Here is a 27,578-nt window from a genome sequence, read left to right as displayed (position 1 = left end):
TTCCACATTTTTTAGAAACTTAATTTATGTGTAACATACATATTTAAATATAACATTTTGAAAAGCACACAAATCAAAATACATAGCTTAATGAATTTTCACAAAGCAAGTATGTAGTGTAATTAGCATCTAAATCAAGAAATCCTTTCAGAAGTCTTCGTGTGCCCTTTCCAGTCACTATCACTATCCTGACTTCAAAACCATAACTTGATTTTGCTTGCTTTTGGATTTTTTAGTCATTGGAATTGCATAGTATGTATTTTTTATTTTTATTTGTGTGCTGTCTTTTGTCATTGCTGTGTTTGTCAGACACATCCAGTTTTTTATTTAATTGTAGTTTGTGCCTTTCATTGCTCTATAGTGTTCCACTTAATTAATTAATTATTTATTTCCATAATATCTTTAGAATAGGTACTAATTAAAAGTATGCGTTCTGGTAAACTCCAGAGGATAGACAACTTGTCTATTTGGGATTATGCAGTTACTCTAAAAACATTTTATGGATGTTGAAAAAATATTCTTGGAGAAGTGGTGTTGAAAGTTGAGTTTTCTAAAATATCAAGTGAAGAATCTATTGTATAAAACCTTATGTTGAGCAGTGCTTCTTATGTTTCAACATTCGCAGGTACTGGTTTGGATTGGCTCTCTAAAGCCCTTCACTTATGTACACCATTAAAAAATGCTCAGGATGTTCAGCATTTGAAAGATTGGATCTCTGAAACTTGGGTAAATCTGGCAATGGTCGACTACCCTTATGAATCTAGCTTTTTACAGCACTTGCCTGCTTGGCCAATCAAGGTAACAGGAAAATGTCCTTTGCTCAATCACTGTCAATAACATACTTTTCCATTTTGTGTGTGTGTGTGTGTGTGTGTGTGTGTGTGTGTTCTCTGATGTACAGTATCAGTGGAAATCTCAGTGACAAAGGGGCTCTGGAGTTAGTCAAATCTGGGCAGGAATCCTGGCTTCTGTCACTTTCTGGTTACTCAACTTTGGACATGTGACTGAACTTTTTGGAACCTCAGTTTCTTCATATGAATAATGGAGATAAAATGCAAAGATTACAGAGTTATAAAAAGTAGAAATGAGACCAATAGTTGCTGTTAATGGGATAATTACTATGTGTCAAGTCCTGTGCTATATACTTTACATATTCAGTTTATTTAATCTTTGTGATATATGTGAGACACGTAGTGCTATATAATATACTAGAGGCCCATCCACGAAGTAAGTGCATGGGTGTGTGTGTCCCTCAGCCCAGCCTGCACCCTCTACAATCCAGGACTGCTGGCTCCCAACTGCTTGCCTGCCTGATTGCCCCTAACTGCTTCTGCCTGCCTGATTGCCCCTAACCGCTTCTGCTTGATCACCCCCTGACCACTTCCCTGCCAGCCTGATTGCCCCTAACTGCCCTCCCCTGTAGGCCTGGTCCCCCCACAACTGCTCTCCCCTGCTGGCCATCTTTTGGTAGCCATCTTGTGTCCACATGGAGGCAACCATCTTTGACCACACGCGAGCAGCCATCTTGTGTGTTAGAGTGATGGTCAGTTTGCATATTACTCTTTTATTAGATAGGATGGTCAATGTGGCAGCTGCTCTCATAACACTATGAATCAGTCAACTACTTATGCATTCTACGTACTACATACATGATAAAGGGGTGATCTACATGCAGCTAGGTGAAGTGGAAAAGTACTGACTGGATCTTTGATCAAGGACTACCACTTAGCAGCTGTGTGATCTTGGGCAAGGCTTTCTTCTGAGCCTCCATGTCTTCCTCTACAGAACGGAATAATGGTACTTACATTCTCCATGTGAGTGTGCTGATGATCAGATAAAATAATGGATGTGAAAACACTCTGGAAAGTGTAATTCATTTTAAGGTTCTTGTATACCAAAATTCATCATCGTAGGTGCTCTTTTTAAAACATTCATTTGTAAAGCACATTCCTCTTAGTTTTAAAAACAAAGGCCGGCCAACTTGATGAATATTAAGTGTAGAGAATATGACTGACTCTACAGCCAAAATAAGTGCTGGAAATGTGAATAGAATTGGTAATTTGAGAACCAGGTTTCAAAGCACTTTTAACATAACTGTCCCTGTGAGATATTAAATGCACACCTTGCTTAAAACTTGGTAGCTGAAATGGAACAAGGTCATTTGCTATTAGAGATATTTATCTACAAAGTAGAATAATGATAAATAAAGAATAAAAGGTGGAGTGATCAGTGGGTGTCTTGAACATAGTAGGCCAGAGGTTAATGTGTACTGAATTAATCTGAATTTTGATAATACAAAATTATTTAAAAGAGTATATCTCTCTCATGAATCAAAATAATGAGAAACACTAAATCTGAACCAGTCTCCATCTATGTCTATGTGGTAATAATACCTTATCCTTTTACATTATTTCACTGTTTACAAAGCACTTTCATATACACTGTCTCATTTAATCCTCACAAAGATACTGTGAGAAAAAGAGGTATAATCCCAGTTTTATGGAGAGGAAATTTAAGCTCAACAAAGAGGGTGGTGGATGTTGGATTTGAACTCAGGTCTCCCATTGTTCAGAACCTAGGATCTAATCTAGCACATTGCACTGGAATAGAAGACTTGACTAAAGGTTTGGGTTGGTTGCTGGCAACAGTGTGACAACTATCAGATTTAATTCTGAACTCTGTATACAAAGTGAGAATTACATCTGCATCTTTACACCCACCTGAAGAACAAATCAATTGTTAGATGGTAAGAACATGGGGGATTCTCTTGTTACATCTATAAAGATCTAGATAATAAATATTTTAGGCTTTGTGGGCCATATGGTTTCTGAAATAGGTGCAGCAAGAAAGTAGCAGAAAATAACCATAGACATATTTAAATGATAATTGTGCTCCAATATTGCTTAGCATTTATAAAAAATGAATTGGGCTGCATTTTGCCTGGGGGCTATAGTTTGCCAATCTGAGTTAGGAAAAAAGGTAGGATACAGTTTTTTCGTTTGCTTATGATTTGGAACAGTGAAGAGTCTAACTTTGGTTTTTTCCACATTTCTTTGATGTTCCTTTTTAAATTTTATTTTTATTGATTTCAGAGAGGAAGGGAGAGGGGAGAGAGGGATAGAAATATCAATGATGAAAGAGAATCATTGATTGGCTGCCTCCTGCACACCCCTACTGGGAATCTAGCTGGCAACCCTGAGCATGTGCCCTTGGTCGGAATCGAACCTGGGACCCTTCAGTCCACAGGCTGAAGCTCTACGGAGCCAAACCAGCGAGGGCTAATGTTCCTTTTGAGATATTTTCTACTGAGTCTTAAATGTAAACAAATATTCCATTTCTCTCTCTCTCTTAAATAATCACTCAAAATGAATGGAACGTATCTGAAATGTTTTGTCATCTGTTTTTGATTTAGCACAATCCTTCTTTTATCTTTTGTATATATACAGTATAAAAATTTATTTTTTAGGGCAAGATAACTTTGTGTCTGTCCCAAATCACCTTTTATTTATTTATTTTTATGCAGGACTAGTTCTTGTAATTTTCTTCAGTTATTTTTTACTGACTTTATCTTTTTTTTGACATATTAAGAAATTTTTTGATTGCTTAAGATACATTTATGATTCTGTTTCTTGTCTGAATTGCACCCAAAATAAACTTCTCTCTGCTTCTTGCTTGAGAAACTTTGATTGACTACATCTGTCTTTGGTTTCATCCTGATTTCAGAATTTTCCCACTACTTTTAGTTTTAGATACTTTCTTTCACTGTTCATCCTATTTCTCCTTTCTTGACCCCCCTCTCTGTCCTCCCAACCCACTAATCCCTGGAACATTACCCAGTTGGAGACGGCTCTTTCACTTGGATAGTTCCATTTAACCAGGACTCCTCCTCCCTCTGATACACTTCCTCCTTTTTAAAGGGCTGACAAACAGCCATCCTTTTCTTTCTTTTTTTTCTTTTTTCCATTTCATTTTTTAAATTAAATTCATAGGAGTGACATTGATTAATAATATTACATAGGTTTCTAATGTACATTTCTATGGTATATTATCTGTATATTGCATTATGTACCAACCACCCAAAGTCAAATAATCTTTCATCTCCATATATTTAGCCCTCTTTACCCTTTATTAACACCTCCCCCATTCCCTCTGATAACTACCTCATACTGTTGTCTGTGTCTATGAGTTTCAGTTTTATATCCCATGCAGGCTTAGGATAGTGAGATAATAAGTAACAGTTGAGTTATGGAAAAAAGCAGGTGATTTCCATTTCTGTCTGGTCCTTGTACAGTTCTGAAGGTCCCATAGGCAGCAAGTTTCTGTGTCAACTCAAGTATCACTCTTTTCAATTTGTCTTTGGGCTTTGCACAGTTAGATTTTATTTGCTTTGTTTACTGCTAACAGAAGCGGCAACGTTTATGCAGAAATAATCATTGACTTGGCCAACAGGACACTAGGAAGATGAGAAAAGGAAAATAGAAAACCCTCTGTCACTTGACTGCTCCGTCAGCATAAAACTAGCTCTCCTCTCAGTTTAAAGAGCAGTTTTAAAGGGTGCAGCGGAGTTTATTTTGAAAATTTTTTTTAGCTGATAATTTACCAAATCTTTTAGCTTAGCTTTCTGAGCATGCAGCTAGATATTGTGAAATAATAAGACATAAAATGGAAAATCTCTTCCATTTGTCTTAGTGTTTGGTAATGTATGCGACCTCTTTGGGTGGTTTAAGCCGGTTTAGGTGCATTCAATGAAAAGGGAGCTTTTAATGACAAAACTAATGTGATTATCTGAGTGAGTGTGAGAGGGGTATTGAAGCCTTAGAGAATGAAAATCTGTTAGAAAAGCTGAATGTATCTGCTTAATCCTTTCTGTAATGTGGATGGACCATTCTCTCTAAAAGGAGATTTGTCTTTTTTTTTTTTTTTTTTTTTTTTTAAACCTATCTTATTTCCTTCCTTCTTTAAAAATGTTCCTTGCCCCTTTTTCTTCTATATTCAAATGCTTATCCTCAGAGATGGGGACACTTAAAGCTTCTGAGCAAATCATTATCTTTCTCTGGTGTTCACAGGCTCAAAGGACAGAACCTAGTATTTGAGTGCAGAGCTGATTAGTTAGGTACTGAGGGTAGAATGTTCTACCATCTCCACAATTTCTACTCTCTTAAAAACCACACATAGCCAAAACCAGTTTGCCTCAGTGGATAGAGCGTCGGCCTGCGGACTGAAGGGTCCTGGTTTCGATTCCGGTCAAGGGCATGTACCTTGGTTGCGGGCACATCCACAGTAGGGGTTGTGCAGGAGGAAGCTGGTCGGTGTTTCTCTCTCATCAATGTTTCTAACTCTATTCCTCTCTCTTCCTCTCTGTAAAAAATCAATAAAATATTTTAAAATCAAAACAAAACAAAACCCCCCCACACATATTAAAATGGATTTCTAATGGTCTTTTCAAGTTTTTCCTGAATGTTTACCTTTGTTTTAGGAAACAGAAAGTGAATTTAGTCTGTTCACTTCAGTGATTCTTGAACCTCATATTACTGTTTTACAGTTTTCTTCTTACTATAGCATAATAAAAAAGTTTTATGATTTTATAGTGACACAGAATCCCTTCTAAGTGTTTACAAAAACAAATAAACTTAGAAAAATAAAGACAGTCTAAAAGTAAAAGAAATTTGTATAAAAATTAAGCATGGAAATAGTCATGGGGATGTAGAGTACAGGACAGGGAATATAGTCAATCCTACCTAATGAAAGAGTAATATGCAAATTAACCATCACTCCACAAGCCATACCCACCAGCCAATCAGAGCCAGTACACAAATAAACTCAAACAAGATGGCTAAAGCCACAGAGAACAGGAGTTTCCCCGGCAATGGAGGAAGCCAAGCTTTCCACCTGCCCTTGCTAGCCTAAGCCTCCACTCAAGGCCTCAAAATTTCAATTATAGAAGGTAACAAATCCAAACAGAAACAGCTGCCGCTACAGAGCGAGCAGGAGGCTTCGCTCTGAGTGAGCAGGAGGTTTCGCTCTGCTCCAGGTTACAAAGTTTCAGTTGTAGAAGGTAAATAAATTCCAGATACCAGGGCCTCCCCTTGGGTTGCCAGGGGGTGTGGCTGGCCTGCAGACCACCATAGGCCCCTCGCCCAGGCCACCCCATGCCCCTACCCTGATCTGGAACACCCTTCAGGGCAAACCAATCTGTGCTCCCAGCCTCTATCCTATATAATAAAAGAGTAGTATGCAGATTGACCATCACTCCAACACACAAGATGGCTGCCCCCAAGGTGGTCAAAGATCCTGCTCCTATGTGGGCACAAGATAGCCATGACAAGATAGTCAGCAGGGGAAGGTAGTTGGGAGGAACCAGGCTTGCAAGGGAGGGCAGTTGTGGGTGATCAGGGAAGTAAGGGAGGGCAGTTGGGAGGCACCAGGCCTGCAAGGGAGGGCAGTTGGGGGCAATCAAACCTGCAGGGGAGGGCAGTTAGGGGTGACCAGGCCAGCAGAGGAGGGAAGATGGGGGCAAACGGGCTGGCAGGGGAGCAATTAGACATCAATCAGGCTGGCCTGGGAGTGGTTAGGGCGTTATCAGGCTGGCAGGCAGAAGAGGTTAGGGGCAACTAGGAAGGCAGGCAGGCAAGCAGTTGGGAGCCATCAATCTGGATTGTGAGAGGGATGTCCAACTGCCCTTTTAGGCCTGATCCCAATGGGGACATCCCTCGAGGAGTCCTAGGTTGGAGAGGGTGCAGGCTGGGCTGAGGGACAACTGCCTCCTCCCCCGTCCCTGTGCATGAATTTCGTGCACCGGGCCTCCAGTAATGTAATAACTATGTATGGTGCCAGGGGATACAAGACTGGGGAGAATCATTTTCTAAATTATATAAGTATTTAACTACTATGTTCTACACCTGAAAAAGTATAAAATTATATTGAATGTCAGTTGTAATTAGCAAATATAAATAAATAAGCATGAGATTACAGGTATATTTAGTCTCTGTTTATGTTGTTATTTGTTTCAGATGCTGTAACTTTAAAGTTGAGTATGTGTAGTGTCGTAGTTAAGCTTCAGAGTGAGTCTGTATTTGAATCCCAGTTCTGCCACTCTGGCTGTGTGGTTTTGAGCAATTCTCTCTCTTTTTTCTCTCCAGCTTTTATTTTCTATTTATTACTGCTTAGAAAGTGTTATACTTTGATTTAGGTCAGCTTTCACAATTTATAGTATTTGAGAAAACACAGACCTATAAATAAGTATTTTTCTTAAAAATTCTTTATTGTTTAAAATATTATATATAGTACTAGAGGCCTGCTCCCTCTGGGGAGAGGGCTTAAGCTGGCAGAAGTGGGAGAGGCTCCCACCCCCACTGCTGTGCTTGCCAGCCATGAACCTGGCTCAGGGCTCAGGGCTTCTGGCTTTGCAGTGCTCCCCCTGTGGGAGTGCACTGACCACCAGGGAGCAGCTCCTCATTGAGCATCTGCCCCCTGATGGTCAGTGTGCATCATAGTGAATGGTAGTTCTGCCATTCAGTTGATTTGCATATTAGCCTTTTATTATATAGGATTATATATGTCTCCTTTTTCCCCCATTGGCCTCTCCTGGCCACCCCACTCCCCAGCATATGTCCTCACTCCACTAGTGTCTGGGTCCATTGGTTATGCTTAAATCCTTTGGTTGATCTCTTACTCCCCCATTTCCCCTCCCTGTCCCCACCCACCTTCCTTCTGAAATTCGATGGTCTGTTCAATGCTTCTGTGTCTCTGGATCTATTTTTGTCAGTTTATGTTGTTCATTATATTCCACATATGAGAGAGATCATGTGATATTTATCTTTCTTTGACTGGCTTATTTCTGTTAGCACAGTGCTCTCCATGTTTAATGGTGAGTTCTTTTTTTTTTTTTTTTTTTTTTTTTTTTTTTTTTTTTACAGCAGCATAGTATTCCATTGTGTATATGTACCATTGTTTTTCAGACCACTCATCTGCTGATGGCACTTGGGCTGTTTCCAAATCTTAGCTATTGTAAAGTGTGCTCCTATGAATATAGGGGTGCATTTCTGATTGGTGTTTGTTTTCTTGGGATATATTCCTACCAATCCATGAACACGGTAAATTCTTCCATTTGTTTATGCCTTCCTCTATCTTTTTTCAGTGTTCTGTAGTACAAGTCTTTTACCTCCTTGTTAAGTTTATTCCTACGTATCTTAATTTTTTGTGTGCAATGGTAAGTGGGATTGTTTTTGTTGTTTCTCTTTCTGTGAGTTCATTATTAGTGTATAAAAATGCCATAGATTTCTCAGCTTTAATTTTGTATCCTGCTACATTGCCAAATTCATTTATTAAATTTAGTAGTTTTTTTTTTAATGGAATATTTAGGGTTTTGTATGTATAAAATCATGTCATCTGCAAATAATGACAGTTTTACTTATTCTTTTCCAATTTGGATGCCTTTTATTCTTGTCTGATCTGAGCAATTCTCTTAAACCATTGTATGTTTGTTTCTTTATCTGTGAAATGGGCATAATAGTCATTGTAACGCTTATTAGTGTCAGTATGAGGATTTAATAGGACCAGGTATATAGTAAGCACTAAGTCAATGCTAGAGCAAAGGAACAACTATTTTTATTACTATGTAATACCAGGATTTTGTGGCCAAAATCTGGGTTCAGAATTGATTTTTTAAAAACATTTATTTTTTTGGTTGATTTCAGAGAGGAAGGGAGAGAGATAGAGAGCTAGAAACATCAACAATGAGAGAGAATTATTGATGGGCTGCCTCCTGCACGCCCCCCAGTGGGGAGCCAGCCACAACCCAGGCATGTGCCCTTGACCAGTATTGAACCTGGGACCCTTTATTCCTCAGGCCGACCATCTATCTACTGAGCCAGACTAGACAGAGCCAAACTGAAATTTAAATTCTGAGCTTGTTTCTTCCTGCAGACTGTCATTATATGTTTCTTCCTGGATCATTTTAGGGAAAGTACTGACCTCAAGAAACATTCAATAATTATACTAGCAGCCTCAGCCTCAGCTATTCCCATATGAATGAGTTTATGGCCTTACGCAGTACCTCATGTAGAAATAGTTCAGAAGACAGTATTTGTTAGTGTCCATAAAATATATAGTAAATATGGTACAGGCGTTATATTGGTGTTGGGTATTTTGGATGGAAGTGGTTGGCAGCGACTCTGTCCTTATTGTCTGATTAGATCACAGCCTTCAAGGCAACAATCCACAGACTAAGTGCTTGCCCTTATCAAGTGGGTAATATCTACAAATTATCATGCTTAAGTTGAAGTCTTATATGAGATTGAACCAAATATGCCAATATTTGACTGTGTTTGACTTATAAACATGGCAATTTTATAGGGTTCAACCTTTATATAGTGTTTTGTTCATTCTATAAATCTTTAATAAAATAAAAGTATATGAATATCTCTTTTTGAATTACTACAGTCTTTGACCAAGTATGGGATTAATGTTGAGGTTTTGCCGGTATGACTTCACTATTTTTTTTGGAAAGCTTTATTTACTTTTTGCTACCAAAATTTTTTTTTTTTAAATATTTTATTGATTTTTCTTACAGAGAGGAAGGGAGAGAGAGAGAGAGCTAGAAACGTTGATGAGAGAGAAACATCAACCAGCTGCCTCCTGTACACTCCCCACTGGGGTTGTGCCCGCAACCAATGTAAATGCCCTTGACCGGAATCGAACCTGGGACCTTTCAGTCCGCAGACCGACGCTCTACCGCTGAGCCAAACCGGTTTCAGCTTTTGCTACCAAAATTGTTAAGGAAAGGCATAGAGATATGTAGATATTCTGGTGTTTTTTTTGTTTTTTTGTTTTTTTTTTGGTGTGTGTGTGTGTGTGTGTGTGTGCGTGCGCTAGAGAATGATGCTTGAACTCACAGTTTCTTTGAGATAGAAAAGAACTTTTGAATCACTTATAATAACAAAATTCCCTTAGTGAATTTGCAAACATTTTTCCAAAAAAATTTTGTTTTTTTTTTTTGTTTTTTGTTTGTTTTTTGTCTTCTACTAGCATATTAGTAGAATTATAAATGGGTACTTCCTTTCTAAAAGGTAATGTGATAGGATGTTGCAAAGGCCCTAAAGATGTTTATTTCCTTTGAACCAGTACTTTCTCTAAGAATTTATCTCAAGAAAAGAATTAAGGATATATGTAAACATTTATCCCTGAGTATGTTTATTGTAACCTTATTTGTAATAATGAAAGATTGAAAATGATACAGATGAACAACTGTAGGGTTTCTTCAGTTTCCCTCAACTTCCCATCCTGATTGTTTTTCTCTGGACTTTCTCATGTTAGTGAGTGTCCTTCTTAAAGTGTGATGCTCAGAAGTGGACCGAGTACTTCAAGGGTGCTCCGACTTCAAAGTGGACAGCAAGCTGGACATGGAATTTCTACTATCAGAGGCCAAGTTTAAGACCATGATCTTTCTCTTTGTGTAACGGGGGTTGCTGAAACCCTAAGTATTGTCAAGCTGTGCCAGTCCCGAGCCTTACTTGTGTCTTTTAAGGATAACTGCTATTTGTAGAGATGGCTATTCACGGGAACTCCTTTTCTTCGCCTGACAGAGGCCCAGTGTTCTAGTGCTGAGAGGGGATCTGATGCCAACATGTGAGTCACGCTCACTTGGGACTATTCTTTTCTAGAGTTTGAGGCCACTTACTGCTACACATCGGCACCCCATTCCCCCTGCCCAGCTTCCATTGTCACCCTGCCTCATCTACCATGCTGTGCTTGGACATAATGCTCTTCTCTACATTCTATGTGTCTACTCTGTAGTTTTGTGCTGCATTTTGAAAGAGCTGGATCCACTATTGGTGTCCACATACAGGAAAGAATGCTGATCAACTGTTGGAAATAGGCAGTTGAATGAATTCTGTGATTGATTCTTGATTTCCATATTTTCTTGGTTATTTCTGATTCTTATATTTCTTAGGAACATTTTCTAAGAAAAGTGCTATACAATTAGGTATGTTTTTTACTTGCCATGAATGATTGAGAGTTGTCAGGATAGTAAAACACTGTTTTGCCTTTTTTCTTAATCTTGCATTTACTTATTATTTTAGGCTCAGTAGTTTTATGAGGCTCTCAGTTTAGCATAACTCATTTCTTTATGTATAACATACCTTAAACCTTGGTGTATGACTTCACAGTTACTGTTTTAAAGTACAATATGTCCAGTTATTTGGACATGTTAATTTCTGACTCTTTTCATAATCAATATTATAGAAAACTTATGGGGAAAATGCATACTCTATCTCTTTTTTGGCAAGTCACATTGTAATTAAGCATGTCACAGACTCAGAGAAATCCTACAGTCAAGAGAACTTCACATTTGCTAGTACATTTTCTAAAATTTTCTAAAACCTTTTATATCACGCACTATCATTTAACATTTCATAGAAATATTGTGCTGAATACATTTGCAGAGAGGCATTTAATTTTTTGTGTAATTAATTTTCTCTGTTTCAGGTTTCCAGGAAAGTGTAACTGGAAACTGGTCATAGGCAGAACTGTGCTGAGAGACTGTTTGCTTGTGGCTACTTCTTTCTCAGTGTCCTCCTTTCCTGACTGGGAGCATATGCCCAGACCAACTCTGGTTGCTCCTCCTGCCCAGAATCTCTCTCTAAAGTGAAGTAACTGAGTTCCTTTTTTCCAGGCTTCTTCTTTTCAGGATTCATATATTTATTTATTTATTTATTTATTTATTTTTGTCAGAACTTACCTGTTATATATGTTTTTTATCTGAAATGAGAAAAGACCAGATCACTGAATTTGTGTGAAGGTGTTAATAGAAGATGGAAACATAATGTGTTTTTCTTGCCATTGGGGCTCTTGACAGTTTTATAGGGTATACAACCTAAGCTGTGTAACATGATGAGTAAGATGTATATTTCATAACCAGAGACATCTGGTGTTGAACTTAGGTCCGACCATTTACTTGCTGGATGACCTTGAATAAAGTGATTTAACCTAAGAATCAGTTTCTTCATGTGAAATACTGGATAATAATACATCTGATAAGATTGTTTGAGGCTTAAGTGATGTAATGGTTGTAAACTAGGGCTCAGTAATCAGTAGCTATCATTGTTGTTATTGTTATTATTCAGCTTTGATTCCATTGCCTGTGATTTCCCCACAGCATTTTATTGTAAAAAAAATTCAGTAAAGTTGAAATAATTGGACAGTGAATACCTATAAACCTACCACCTAAATTCTATAAATAATATTTTATTATATTTGGTAAATTATATCAAATGGATTCACCTATCCATCCTTCTATCTTATCCTTCATCTCATTTTATTATTAAATGCATTTCAAAATTAAGTTGAAGACATCAACACACTTTCTAAAATCAGCTTTAATGTCTTTAACTAGAGTTGAGTATTTGTTTGATTTTTTTAGGTAAAATTTACATACAGTAAAATGTACAAATTGTAAATGTACTGTTTGTTGTGTAACCTAGACCTCTAGGAAGATGTGGAATATTTATATATCCTTGTAAGCTTTCCATGTCCCTGTCTAGATAGTACCTGCCTTCTTTTCCCACCCTGAGGATTGTCTTTGAGTTTTAATACTGAATTGCAGGTACTGAGTATAGTCCAGTGATGGGAGTATTTGGGAGCTGGTTACCCCTAACTGCCCTCCCCTGCAGGTTTGATTGCCCCCAACTGCCCTCCCTTGCAGGCCTGGTCTCTCTCAACTGCCCTCCCATGCTGGCCATCTTGTGGTGGCCATCTTGTGTCCACTTGGGGGCAGTCATCTTTGACCAAATGGGGGCAGCCATTTTGTGTGTTGGGGTGATGGTCAATTTGCATATCACTCCTTTATTAGATAGGATTAGATAGGATAGAGGCCTGGTACACAGGTGGGGGCCAGCTATTAATAGTTTGCCTTGAAGGATATCCCAGATCAGGGTGGGGTTCCATTGGGGCTTGGAACAGCCTGGGTGAGGGGCCTGTGGTGGTTTGCAGGCCAACCACATCCCCAGGCAACCCAAGTGGAGGCCTGGTGTCTGGGGTTTGTTTATCTTCTATAATTGAAACTTTGTAGCCTTGAGCAGAGCCAAGCCTCTTGCTTGCTCCATGACCAAAGCCATTTTTGTTGGGATTTATTTATCTTCTATAATTGAAACTTTGTAGCCTTGAGCGGAGGCCAAGGCAGGCCAGGGCAGTTGGAAAGCTTAGCTTCCTCCATTGCCGGGGAAAACTCAAGCCTCCTGCTCTTTCCATTTCCGTGACTGCCGCCATTTTTGTTGGGATTTATTTATTTTCTATAATTGAAACTTTTAGCTTTGAATGGAGGCCAAGGCAGGCCGGAGGGGGTGGAAAGCTTGACTTCCTCCATTGCTGGGGGCAACTCAAGCTTCCTGCTTTCTCTGTGGCCACCGCCATTTTGGTTGGATTAATTTGCATACTCACTCCTGATTAGCTGGTGGACGTGGCTTGTGGTGTAGTTGGGGTGATGGTCAATTTGCATTGCTTTTTTATTAGATAGGATTTATATTCTGACTCTTCTTTTTATTTCTCTAAAATGACAGGTGGTGTGCCAGTATTTGAAAAATTCCAATTTATCTGATAAAGAGTTGCTGCAGAATATTTTCCATGCTCTGAATGTATATCACAATTATTCAGGCCAGGCAACATGCCTGAATATGTCAGAGACATCAACTAGCAGTCTGGGATCCCTGGGTTGGAGCTATCAGGTAAGTATTTATGATTTCTCCAAGTGGAACTTACTTTTCATTGCTATGGTTGTGCTGTAACAGAGTTCACAAGATTTTATCACCTAACCTGGATCTCAATGTGGTCTCTCTCTGAAGCCATGATAAGTGTCCTCATTTATTCATTCACTTATGTATTTAATCATGGCCAAATATATTCTGAGTATTTATCATGGGTTAGGCATCCTTCTAGGCTCCACAGATACAAAGATAAGTAAGACATGATTGATTTTACTATCAAATGTAGCTTTTTAAAAAAGAAGCACAATTAATATTATAATAGATTTTGATAAGTCCTATAAAGGAAAAATTTTATGGACACATAAATGAAGGGGAGTCTAACTTGATTCTTTCTGATATTTTGTTCTTTCATCTGTACAGTGAGAATAATAAGAATAAGAATATTTTCTTTCCAGAGTTGTTTTGAAGATTTGATCCTGTATAATAAAGAGCTAATATGCAAATGGCCATCACACCCTCATGCCCTCATGCTGACCTAATGGCTCAGACACTCAACACTGGGGAGAGGAATGGGGATCAGCCAGGCACAAATGAGCTCATGAGAGAGGAATGAGGACCAGCTAGGCACAAATGAGCTCGCAAGAGAGGAATGGGGACCAGCCAGACTACAGCCCAGAGAGGGACAAACTGCCTGCCCCATGGTCCCAGGCGCCAGTGGCTGAGGCTGTGGCCTGGGAGAGGGACAAGCTGCCCACTCTGTAGTCCTGAGCACCAGTGGCTGTGCTGTACCTGCAGCCCGGCCAAGGAGAGGGACAAGCCACACACCCCATGGTCCTAGGTTCCAGCAGCTGGGGCTGTAGCCTGGGATAAGGCAAGCTGCCTGCCCTGTGGTCCTGGGTGCCTGCAGCTGTGGCCTGGGCAAAGCCACCCAGCCACAGTCCCCAGTAGCTGCAGCCAGCCTGGGAGAAGCTGGCCGGGTCCTGGGTGCCTGCAACTGGCCAGAGGAGGGAATCCTGGGTCCTGAGTGAGGGGTGAGATGGAGGTGGTTAGGGGAATCAGTTAGGGATGATCAGGCCAGTAGGGGAGCAATTAAGGGCTATCAGGCAGGCAGACAGAGGGGTTAGGGGTGATCAGGCAGGCAGATAGGTGAGCAATTAGGAGCCAGCGGTCCCTGAATGCAAGAGGCAGTCTGACATCCCCCCAGGAGTCCTGAATTGGAGAGGGTACAGGCTGGGTTCAGACCCCCCTCCCCCCGTGCATGAATTTCATGCACCAGGCCTCTAGTATGGTAATAAATGTGAAAGAAAACAGTTTACAAAGAAGGAATATACATATAGCTCTAACTTCTGTGATTTCTCATCTGAGCCTTTCAAGGAACAATGAGCGGTGGTATGTTACAGAGGTAAAGAGCAGGAACTCTGAAGCCAGACTGCCTGAATTCAAACTCTGTTGCTTATTAGTGTATGACTTTGGACAATTTATTTAACTTCTTTGTGCCTTATTTTTTCACTAGACTCTTATGGATTGTTTTTTTAGGCTTGCACAGAAATGGTCATGCCCTTTTGTACCAATGGTGTTGATGACATGTTTGAACCTTTTTTGTGGGACTTGAAGACATTTTCAGATGATTGTTTTAAACAGTGGGGTGTGAAACCAAGGCCCTCCTGGATCACTTCTATGTATGGAGGCAAAGACATCAGTTCCCACACGAACATCATTTTCAGGTGAGTTATTGCTGTTCCAAAGAAAAACTTTGTTGTTGGAGACATTTGTAGAATAGCTGAGAAAATAGAACCAGGAAAAATGTTGGACAATGAAATAATATAGAATACTACCAATGGTATTCTGTTTTCCTATTACTTGAAAGATAGAGGATGCTGGAAGCATTTGAGATCTTACTTCCAGGCATGTCATCAGTTTGGATCAAATAAACTCTTATAAAAATTCCCTAAAAGAAGAAGAAGGAGGAGAAAAAGAAGAGGAGGGAGAGGAAGGAGAGGGAGGAGGAAGGGCTGAGGGAGGGAGAGGGGGAAGAAAGGGGAAGAGGAAAGGAAAGAGGAAGAAAAAGACAGAAAGAGGATGTGGAGTAGAGATATGATTTAGAAGAAGAAGACAGAAAGAGGGTGCAGAGTAGAGATATGATTTTACACTATTACCACAATTGTTAAAGGCTTAAAAACAGCACAGCAACAAAATGAAAAAAAAATTTTTTTAACATATATTTTTATTGATTTCAGAGAGGAAGGGAGAGGGAGAGAGAGAGATAGAAACATCAATGATAAGAGAGAATCATCGATTGGCTGCCTCCTGCACACTCCCTAATGGGATTCGAGCCCACAACCCAAACATGTGCCCTTGACTGGAATCAACCTAGGACCCTTCAGTCCACAGGCTGATGCTCTATCCACTGAGCCAAACCAGCTAGGCAGTGGTCGACAAACTCATTAGTCAACAGAGCCAAATATCAACAGTACAACGATTGAAATTTATTTTGAGAGCTGAAAACCAACTTCTGCGCATGGGCCACGAAATTTCAATCGCATTGTACACGCGCGTCCGCATGTGGTATTTTGTGGAAGAGCCACACTCAAGAGGCCAAAGAGCCACATGTGGCTCAAGAGCCACAGTTTGTCAATCACTGAGCTAGGGCATGAAAATATATATTTTTTAATTCCTCAGCACAAAATGAAGCATCATTTGTTCACAATTTGCCTTTTGTTACTATTGTTATTCACGCTAATAAAACTTTTTTAGTATCTATTCAACAAATACTTTTGAAGTTTACCCAATCTGTTCTGTTCCAGGCACTATATGAGGAATTTTAAATAAATTACCAAAAATTGAACCCTTACAATAATCCTGAAAAGTAGTTTTTATAGTTCCTTTTTCCTGAGGAGGAAGTGAGGGTCACTGTGTTCAGTCACTTGCCAAATTTCATTCAGCTTTATTTTAGTTACTAATAAAACCAGATTTCAACCTTGGTCTGTTTGACCACAAAAATCCTGTTTGTTCTTCTACATTGTACTGCTCTTATAGTGACATATATGGTATTGTTTCACATCAGAGTTATTTGAGTAGACTAAGTGTATCTGATTGCCACTTCAAAATTTCCATGTTTTGGCTTGTATATCAGGTTGTCAGATATTAAAAATAGCAACTATTTTTAATATCTGACAAATCTGTATGGAAATAGTAAAGAGATAGCCATACACATCTCTTAACCTGGAGCTATTGTATAAATTGTAAATGTTATTCTTTTACAAATGTTTATAAATAAGAGCTATTTGGCCGAAATCGGTTTGGCTCAGTGAATAGAGCATCAGCCTGCGGACTGAAGGGTCTTGGGTTCGATTCCGGTCAAGGGCATGTACCTTGGTTGCGGGCACATCCCTAGTAGGGCGTGCAAGAGGCAGCTGATCGATGACTCTCTCATCGGTGTTTCTAACTCTCTATCTCCCTTCCTCTCTGTAAAAAAATCAATAAAATGTATTTTTTTTAAAAGTTAAATTTGATCTTCAGGACATGCTCAATAGCTTTTAGAAGTAAGGAGTGATGTTTTGATCAAAGGATCACTCCTTGGGTTTAGGCCCATAGCACCGCTCACTTTGCAATCTAGTTTATTGGGTTGATGATATTTTCTGATCCAGTAGGGTACCTACCCAAAATAAAAGGTGAAACACTTTAATGGAAAACTTAAAGATTCTTTTTGTTTAATTTCATTAAGATTTGTTCCTTGTGCTCAATAGGATTCTTCATAGCTATAGTCTTCAGCTCAGCCTTATAAAAGTGACAGTTGGACAAATAAATCTTTTTAGGGAATTTAAGGAAATGGTGCCAAATTTGGGTGTTTGGAATTAGGTAAATGTAAAAGGACAGAGAGGACTGAAGAAAGTTTAAGTATAAGCCTAGGGTCTCCAAGCTTATCATTCTTCCTCAGAGGAGAAAGTACTTTGTCAATTTTTTGTTTTTCTTTAGAAGAAATTTTTTGTTTACTCTGTGTAGTATTTATATGGATTTCTCTTGCATGCTAACATTCCAAGGTACCCTTCCTTGTTTTGACCTTATAAAGCTGAAGTTCAAGTTGAATTATAAAGTGGAGTCTGTATGAACATTTTAATATATGTGTTTTGGTTAAATACATTGTCCTTTTTTTTTTTTATTGGATTCAATCATTATAGATATGTATTTTAGTTATCCATTTGTCCTGTTGTATTATTTTCTTCAGGCCATCAAAATAACAATCATCATCATAATAGGGAGGGAGATAGGTTTTTTATGAGAAAAATTTGGGGGAAAGAATTGAAACACATAGGTGGAAATTATAAAACTTTTAGTTCAGTATAAGAAAGGACTTTCTGCCGGGACCAGTTTGGCTCAGTGGATAGAGCGTCGGCCTGCGGACTGAAAGGTCCCGGGTTCGATTCTGGTTGAGGGCATGTACCTTGGTTGTGGGCACATCCCCAGTAGGGGGTGTGCAAGAGGCAGCTGATCGATGATTCTCTCTCATCGATGTTTCTAACTCTCTATCCCTCTCTCTTCCTCTCTGTGAAAAATCAATAAAATATATTAAAAAAAAGAAAAAAGAAAAAAAAAGAAAGGACTTTCTAACAGTTCAGTATAAAAACAGACTTTCTGCCCCATGAGATTGTGAACTTCTTAATGGCAGAGACTGTCTTGATCATCTCTGTGCCTTTAGCACCTGCAACAGGGACTGGCACATAATGAATGTGCAATAAGTGTATTGATGAGGATGAGGAATGGAATACGAAACTGAGGAAGGCTTCAGAGGCTTGTGCAAGTTTAAAGGCAGGACTGTGTGATAATGCTGGTATAGCATTCTGCCATGGCAAGTCTACTTTTAAAAGAAATATTTTTCCATATGTTCTAGGTGAAAAATTCAAAGCAAAAAATTTAAGTGATTTAAAAATTCAGAATTCCCCTGTTTTTCTGAAGGAGGCATATTCCCAAAGTAAAGGAGCACCTCGAGTGTCCCTGTTCTGTGTACTTAGTGGCTACCAGCTAGAAAACATTTCTGGTTGATGAGTGAGAAAATGTCTAAGCCGAAACTGGTTTGGCTCAGTGGAGAAAATGTCCAAGGAACCATGTGAAAATATCTTTATGTTCATGCTTTTCTCCTAAGGTTGCCTCACACAAATCCAAGCATGACTGCTTTTCTAATTAGAAAGTTCAGTCTGTATTTGTTGGATTGATGATTTGAAGGTTAAGAGCTTGGGCTTTGAAGTCAGAGAGATCTAGGTGCTGTTTTTCCTTTTTCACCAAGTTAGCTGTGTAGCCTCAGGCAGATTGCCAATTTATATTATTAGAAAACTAGAGGCCTGGTGCACGAATTCATGCACATTGAAAGGAAATTAATTAGAAGAAATATTTTGGAGGCCAGGGAGGGACCTCGGGAGGGCTCCAGGGTGTGTCCAACCCATCTCTCCCAGTGCTCATCAGCTGGACCCCAGCAGCAAGCTAACTTACTGGTTGTAGCCTCTGCCCCTGGTAGTCAGTGCATGTCATAGTGACTGGTTGAGCGGTCGACCGGTCAGTCAGACACTTAGCATATTAGACTTTTTTATATATAGATAGTGACTTCCTGACAGGTTTATTTCAGGGAGTAGGTAGACTGTTATGGAAAGGGGCACTATGAGGGTAGATATTTTTGTCTTTCACTGAATTCCCTGTGCCCAGTCAGTGCCTGCCACAGAGTAGACACTCCATAAACATTTGCTGAATGAACGAAGACTCAAGAAATAGTAGCTATTAATGGTTTAACTTTAGCAGTTTTTTCCATATTGGTTTTGTTGTAAGTATTAATTTTCCCCCCATCCTTAATTGGTAAGAAATTATGTTATCCCAATGGTTATTCTTAGGTATTTAAATATAAATCAGAAATGGAATTCCTAAGAAGCTGATTATCATAATTTTTCAGGCAAATTAATTGTTCCCAGCAATTAAGTGAGGCTCACTGTTGGAAATTTTATCCAGGCAATTAGATTTTCTCATGAAAGCTATTATTACTTTTCTTTTTCTTTGTAAATTTCCCAGTGACTGGTTTAGCTTTCACGTGTCTAGGATGAAGAAATTCAAGTCCATGTGCATCTTAGGTCTCTCAGCAACTCCAAACACTGTTGCTAAGTCACTCAGCTGATTCAGATGACCTTTTAAATCAAATGCAGTTTGCGTATTATGTGGCTGTTAGGATGGCTTTTTTGTTTTGCAAATAATGGAGAGTTTCCTAATCGGGTTGGTCCTGTCAAATTGAAATAATGATAAAGGCTATTTGTCCACTCAAGAGAATTCAACCCCTTATGTAGTTTACTTTTAAAATATATTTGGTAGTTGAAAACTAAGGATCCTATTTTGCATGTGAGTTTTGCCTTTTGTTTTTAATAAAACAAAAAATATATATTTTTGGATTGATTCTCTCCCCTTCTCCAAGTATAATGTTATTAAGTTGAAATTAAATGTTTTTTTTTTCTTAAGGAAAGTGAAAATTTGTGGTGAGAATTTAAAGTTGCATTTCAAACACATATATTTAATGTACCTACTTGCATATTTTTCATTTAATTTGTACATTTGCCTGAAAAAACTGATTGCATTAGTTTTCTGACCCAATTTCTATGAGAAATGGTTTCACATTCCTTTTCATGATTCATATACTTCTCAGAGTAGCAACACTTCTTAGGCTTATAAAATATGATAATAATTTTAATGCTGCACATTTATGTGGTATTTTATAGTTTATAACTTTCATATATAATATTTAACTCGGACCCCACAATATCTCTATGAGGGAGGGATATTATCTTAAAAATTTTTTTTCGGGGGGGTGATGCATGTTGGAATTGAAGGTCTTAGAGGTCAGGTAACTTACTCCAAGTCATGTGACTAATAAGGGTATAAAAACTTAGATCTGCTGACTTAGTTAATTGTTCTTGCCATTCTACACACAGGTGAAGTCAGTCTATATTTATATTAATCACTTATATAACTCTGCTTTGTCATATAAAAAGTACTGAAGTGATTTACATGTTCCTAACCTTGTATATATGTATTTATAGATCTCTTTTGATTAGGGCTTCTGGTATCTGGCCAGACAACTAGACATTCACATTAGTTTTTCATTCATTTACTAAACATGCAAAACAATGAAGTTGGATCCCTATTTCATACCATACCAAAATATTAACTCATAATGGATCAAATGGAAGAAACCAAGATGGCGGCATAAGGTATACACCTGTACATGCTACCTCCCACAACCACACCAAAACTACAACTAAAAGACAAAACGACTATCCCCAGAACCATGGGAAAGCTGGCTAAGTAGAAGTTCTACAACTAGAAGGAAAGAAAAAAGTGCATTGAAATCGGGTAGGATGTGCAGAGGTGAGGAAAAGTACAGGTACAGAGGCATGTGAATTGGGCTGGTGACTGGGTGCGCTGTTTTTTTTTTTTTTCAATTGGGAAGGAGATACAAGCTCCCTACTGCTCTGAACTCCAGTTTCTTGCAAAACTCTGGGGACCCAGACTCCTATAGGGAGAAGCTGGACTGTCTGGCATCAGGTCGGAAAGTGAGGGTGGCTTTCTTGCAGAGGTGCTCTTAGGAATCATTGTTTACTGCTCTGGGGCACAGAATGTGGGGACACGGAGACACAGAGATGGCTAACTGGCAGCCATCCGTGTTTGCTACACCTTGGTGATTCCCTGAGACCCCGCCTCACCCAATTTACAAACCCACCCAAACAGTGCGCAGCGGCTTTTGCATATGAGTGGTCTGCCCTTCCACAGCTTAATCTAACAAACTGAAGTTGGGTCAGACAGCTCCAAAACTTCCAAATCCCAAACAAAGAGGAGAAATCTGTAGATCTCCCTGTAGCTCCTGCTGGGTTGCCTCAGGCAGTAGCTGACTTGCACTTCCTGGGAGATCCAGGAGCTAGTGTACCTAGTGGTCAGTGTGAAATGATACCAGATTTCAGCGCCTCACATCCATAAGTGACACACTCAAGGGGCAGACTTAGAGAGCACCAAAGCCCACTGAAGCAAGCCCTTCCCCATAAGGGTGTTTCCAGCACAGCAGTTCTTCCATTATAGACACAGCAGGTCCTCACAGCCAGTTGGCCTGGAAGTCAATTCCTTTCAGTATACCAACAGCAATCAAGGCTTAACTATAACAATACTGTGCACCCAGCCCACAAAGGGGTGCATCAAGATTGTCCACCTCAGGTGATTGGAGAGGCTGAGCCACTGGGCCCTATAGGTCTCCTAGCACACAAAGCAACTCTATCAATACAGGGAAGCAGCCAAATTGAGGAGACAAAGAAACATGTCACGAAATGAAAGAAATGGAGGAAAGCAAATGGCTGGATATAGAGTTCAAAACCACATTTATAAGGTTACTCAAGAATCTTCTAGAAACCTCCGAGAAATTTAGTGAGACCTTCAAGGATCTTAATGAGAATACCAAAAAAATGGAAAAGGACCACTCAGAAATTAAGCATACAATGTCTGAAATAAAGAATAATATACAAATTTAAAAGTAGACTAGAGGACCCTTAGAATCAAACCAAAAATTTGAAATATGAGGAAACAAAAATCACCCAACCAGAAAAACAAAAAGAAAAAAGAATAAAAAAAATGAAGATAGTGTAAGGAGCCTCTGGGACAACTTCAAGTGTACCAACATCTGAATTATGAAGGTGCCAGAAGAAGAAAGAGAGCAAAATATTGAAAACCTATTAGAAGAAATGATAGAAAACTTTCCTTACCAAATGAAAGAAATAGACCTATAAGTTCAGGAAGCACAGAGTATCCCAAACAAGAGGAATCCAAAGAGGACCACACTAAAACACATCATAACTAAAATGCCAAGGACAGAAGACAAAGGGAGAATCTTTAAAACAGCAAGAGAAAAACAGTTACCTAAAAGGGAGTACCCATACGACTGTCAGCTGATTTCTCAACAGAAACTATGCAGGCCAGAAGGGAGTAGCAAGAAATATTCAAAGTGATGAATAGCAAGAACCTACAACCGAGATTACTCTACACAGCAAAGCTATCATTCAGAATTGAAGATCAGATAAAGATTTTCACAGATAAGATAAAGCTAAAGGAGTTCATCAGAACCAAAACAGGATTATATGAAATGTTGAAGGGTATTCTTTAAGTAGACAAAGAAGAAAAGGTAAAGATAAAAATTGTGAACTATAAAGTGACAACAAATACGTATCTATCAACAAGTGAATCTAAAAATCTAGTGAATAAAAAATCTGAAGAACAGGATAAACTGGTGAATATAATAGAATCAGGGACATAGAAAGGGAGTGGACTGACAATTCTAGGGGGAAGGGGGAGTGAGGGGTGTGGGAAGAGATTGGACAAAAATCTTACACCTATGTATGAGAACAGTGGTGGAGGGTAAGGGCATGGGGTGGGGGTGGGGTTAGGTGGAAGGGAACTATGGAGGGGGGAAAAAGAGGAACATCTGTAATAATCTGAACAATAAAGATTTATTTAAACATTAAAAATAAAAATAAATGAATCAAATGATTTAAATGATGACCCAGTTTAAAAATTGGGAAATGCAAATCAAAGCCACAAATAAGATTCATTTCATACCCACATAGGATGACTGTAAATAGAGGATGAGGGGATAGGTGAAAAAGGTGAAGGGAAATATAGTCAATAAAACTATTGTGATAAGTTTGCACAGTGATAGGTGATTACTAGGAAGAGTGAGATGATCACTTTGAAAGGTATAGAATTGCTATATTGTACACCTGAAATTTATATAGCTAACATAATATTGTATACCAACTATACTTAAATTTAAGTAAGTAAAAAACAAAAAATAAGTGTTGGCAAGGGTATAAAAAAGTTGGAACCCTCATATGTTGCTAGCGCAAAATGTAAAATGGTTCAGCCACTTTGGAAAAACAGTTAGGCACTTCTTCACAAGGTTAAGTCACCATATATATTAGCAATCCCATTCTTAGGTCATTCTGTACCCAAGAGAAATGAAAACATGTATCCATGCAAAAACTTGTACGTGAATGTTCATAGGAACAATATGCACAATAGGAAAAAAAGTGGAAACAACACAAATGTAAATCTGATGAATGGATACATAAAATGTGGCATATTCATACAATGGAATATTATTTGGCAATAAAAATGAATAATGCACTGATACATACTACAACATAGATGAAACCTGAAAACATTATGCCACAGTGAAAGAAGCCAATCACAAAAGACCACCTATTATATAATCCCATTTACATGAAATGTCCAGATTAGGCAAATCCACAGATACAAAGAGTAGATTAGTAGTTGCCTGTAACTGAGTGAGGGAGTTTGGGGGAGGGGAATGGGGATTACTAGCTACCAATGAGTATGGGTTTCTTTTCAGGATGAAAATGTTCCAAAATTTTGGTAATGGTTGCAAAACTCTGAATATACTGAAAACCATTGAATTCTACATATTAAATGGGTAACTTTTGTGGTGAAATATATCTCAACAAAGTAGTGAAATATTAATTAGGGATGCTAATAATATTTCATGATTGTATTGGATTTTTACTAAGCTAAACTAAATAGCCTGCTTCAAGGATTGATCTTTTTTTTTTTTTTTTTTACAGTGAAAAGTGTTATGTGAACCAGCCAGGATTAATAACTTAATAGCATTTCTGTAACTTTAAAGTCAATGTAAAATGGGAGTGTTTGAATAATGGCCAAATTTTCTGGTTCAGATTTGGAGGAAATTTTTCAGTTCAGTCATCCTGTTTCCCAAAGTACTGTACTACAAAGAAAGCAGTGTATGAAAAATGAAGGGTTGGTATTTCTTTTAAAGAGCTAAAAAGATAATTATCATTTCAAATATGAGAGTTTTCATTTATTACTTTCATAGTTGGCTCCTAGGAAAGTGGCATTAGTTGAGGAACTGCCATGTGCCTGATTCTTGTGTTCATTAAATATACCCACAGTACCATCTTGTTTAATCTGTACAATAACCTTATGAAGTCAGCCTTGTTATCTCTCTTTTATAGAGGAGGAAGGTCATATGGCTTTTGAGTGATGAAGCTGGGATTGAAATTTAGGTTTTTAAATTCCACTTTCCAGTACAATCTGGGTTGACTCATGGGGCACTACCTTCATTCTTTGGTCCCATTTCTTTCTTTAAAAAAATTATTTATATATTATTGATGTCAGAGCGGAAAGGAGGAGAGAGAGATAGGAACACCAATGATGAGAGAGAATCATTGGAATCATTGATGGCTACTGCCTGTACACCCCCCACTGGGGATCGAGCCTGCAACCTAGGCATATGCCTTGAATGGTAATCGAACCATGATCTCCTGGTTCGTAGGTTGATGCTCAACTACTAAGCCATGCCTGCTGGGCTGGTCCTATTTCTTGTACTTGTATTCAGAAATATTGTAGAATTCCAGTATGAATCACATTTCTATAGGACAGATTCAGTCTTCAGATCAATCCCCCAGTTTATCCTACCTAATAAAAGAGTAATATGCAAATTAACCACCACTCCCCTCAAGCCACATCCACTAACCACGCCCACCAACCAGTCAGAGTGGGTATGCAAATTAACCCCAACCAAGATGGCTGCAGCCACGGAGAGCAGTTGAGAGGCTTGGGTTTCCCTAGCAATAGAGGAAGCCAAGCTTTCCATACACCCTGGCCAGCCTAGGCCTCCACTCAAGGATACAAAGTTTCAATTATAGAAGATAAATCCCCCCCAAAATAGCTGCAGCCAGGAGCTGGAGAGAGCAGGCTAGGGTTGACCTCGGCATTGGAGAAAGCAAAGCTTTCCACCTGCCCTGGCTGGCCTAGGCCTCCACTCCAGACTACAAAGTTTCAATTATAGAAGATACATAAAACCAAACAGAAATGGTGGCAGCTGGAGTGAGCAGGGGGCTTGGCTCCACTCCAGGCTACAAAGTTTCAATTGTAGAAGGTAAATAAATTCCAGATACCAGGGCCTCTGCTTGGGTTGACAGAGGGCATAGCCAGCCTGCAAACCACCACAGGCTCCTTGCCCAGGCCATCCCATGTCCCAAGGGAACCCCTACCCTGATCCGGGATACCCTTCAGGGCAAACCAGCTACCCCCCCCCCCCCCGCCCCCCCATGCACCAAGCCTCTATCCTATCTAATAAAAGAGTAATATGCAGATTGACCATCACTCCAATACACAAGATGGCTGCCCCCATGTGGTCAAAGATCTTGTTCCCATGTGGACACAAGATGGCCACCACAAGATGGCCAGCAGGGGAGGGCAGTTGGGAGGCACCAAGCCTGTAAGGGAGGGCAGTTGAGAGGAACCAGATCTGCAAGGGAGGGCAGTTGGGGGCAATCAACCCTGCAGGGGAGGGCCGTTAGGAGTGGCTAGGCCAGCAGAGGAGGGAAGTTGGGGGCAAACAGGCTGGCAGGGGAGCAGTTAGACATCAATCAGGCTGGCATGGGAGTGGTTAGGGGGTGATCAGGTGGCAGGCAGAAGCAGTTAGGGGCAATCAGTAAGGCAGGCAGGCAGGCAAGCAGTTGGGAGCCATCAATTCTGGATTGTGAGAGGGGTGTCCAACTGCCCACTGGGACTGGGTCTAAATGGAGTTTAACATCCCTCGAGGGGTCCCAGATTGGAGAGGGTGCAGGCTGGGCTGAGGGACACCCCTCCACCTGTGCACGAATTTTGTACACCTGGCTTCTAGTATATATATATATATATATATATATATATATATATATATATATATGCTTATAATTTTAGTTGTTGTGCATAAAGTAGGTTTCTTCTATCTTATCTGGATATAGGTATGAAAAACTAACAATCTTATTTTTTCTTCTTTCTCTCACATAGCAATGGTGATCTAGATCCCTGGTCAGGAGGTGGAGTAACCAGGAACATCACAGACACCTTGGTTGCCATCATTATTCCAGAGGGGGCCCATCATCTAGATCTCCGAGCCAACAATGCCTTTGACCCCATGACTGTGCTATTAGCCCGCTCCTTGGAAGTTAAATACATGAAGCAGTGGATTAGAGATTTCTATGCTTCTCTAAGGAAGAAGGACTAAGCAACTTTCGATCATTTTCAGTTTCTTTTATGTTCATTCCACCCACATTCCCATTCACTTTGGTTTTCTACACATAACCACTTTCCCTTTTTTATCATTAGATTTGGTGAGGCAAAAGTTGAGATAGAAGAGAGGGTGATGGTGGTGACAGCAGCCACCCCACATCCCAGGTTCTAGCCATCTTTGCCCCTCTTTCAGAAGAAAAATTTTTTGTGTGTGTGACAGCTGTCCCTCACCATCAGTGGCCCTCATAATTGGAGCAGAGTTCCTGACTGCCTTTCACAAGAGTTAGAGTCAGTTCCTTTGTTTCTCTGCAAGCAGGGATTTCTCTTGCTTTTGAGACAAGTCTCTGGCTCATTTATTATTTCACTCCCCTGCCCTCCCAAAAGGAACAGCAGAAAATAGATAAAAATGATGTAATTGCAGCTGATAGGAAGGGTGTCCGTTGCCAATCCTTGATATAAGAGCCATTTCTTTTGTACTTGATTTACAGGTTTTGAACTGTGCTGTAAATAAAGAATAAGGCTGGACCTTATACCTGTGTGTTGCTCCTGAAGCTCATTCCAGCTGTGGGGAATGCTGTGTGCACTGGGCTTGGCTGTTTTTGGAAAGTCCTTTAATTTTCTCTTTTCCACTTGGCAGCTCTTCTTAGTTCTGGGATATTTGCCACTGTGGTACTGCCAGTAAGAAATCTGGCCTGTTTCTGCTCCATTTCTTTGTTCCTAAGGTCAGTTTTGTGGTAATTTGGTTTCATTTTGCCTGTTTAGGAAAATAACTGTGGT

The 27,578-nt window shown here is 39.4% G+C and overlaps 1 protein-coding gene across 3 annotated transcripts in view; it reads left to right on the top strand.

Moving 5' to 3' along the window:
• The window catches only part of LOC118713412 (prolylcarboxypeptidase), a 63,070-nt gene extending 35,739 nt beyond the window's left edge, over positions 1-27,331 (top strand). For all 3 annotated transcript variants that reach the window (XM_036427900.2, XM_036427899.1, XM_036427898.1), the window contains exons 7-10: positions 626-798; positions 13,557-13,721; positions 15,237-15,424; positions 26,580-27,331. In XM_036427900.2, the coding sequence (XP_036283793.1) occupies positions 626-798; positions 13,557-13,721; positions 15,237-15,424; positions 26,580-26,796 (743 nt within the window). In that variant the 3' untranslated portion in view covers positions 26,797-27,331. The remainder of the gene's footprint in view (positions 1-625; positions 799-13,556; positions 13,722-15,236; positions 15,425-26,579) is intronic.
• The last annotated feature ends 247 nt before the right edge of the window (positions 27,332-27,578 follow it).

This window comes from Pipistrellus kuhlii, unplaced genomic scaffold, assembly GCF_014108245.1.
Source record: "Pipistrellus kuhlii isolate mPipKuh1 unplaced genomic scaffold, mPipKuh1.p scaffold_m20_p_9, whole genome shotgun sequence".
In the NCBI taxonomy this organism is placed as follows: Eukaryota; Metazoa; Chordata; class Mammalia; order Chiroptera; family Vespertilionidae; genus Pipistrellus; species Pipistrellus kuhlii.
Note: the sequence above shows the minus strand (reverse complement) of the source record. Positions and strands in the feature narration are given on the sequence as shown.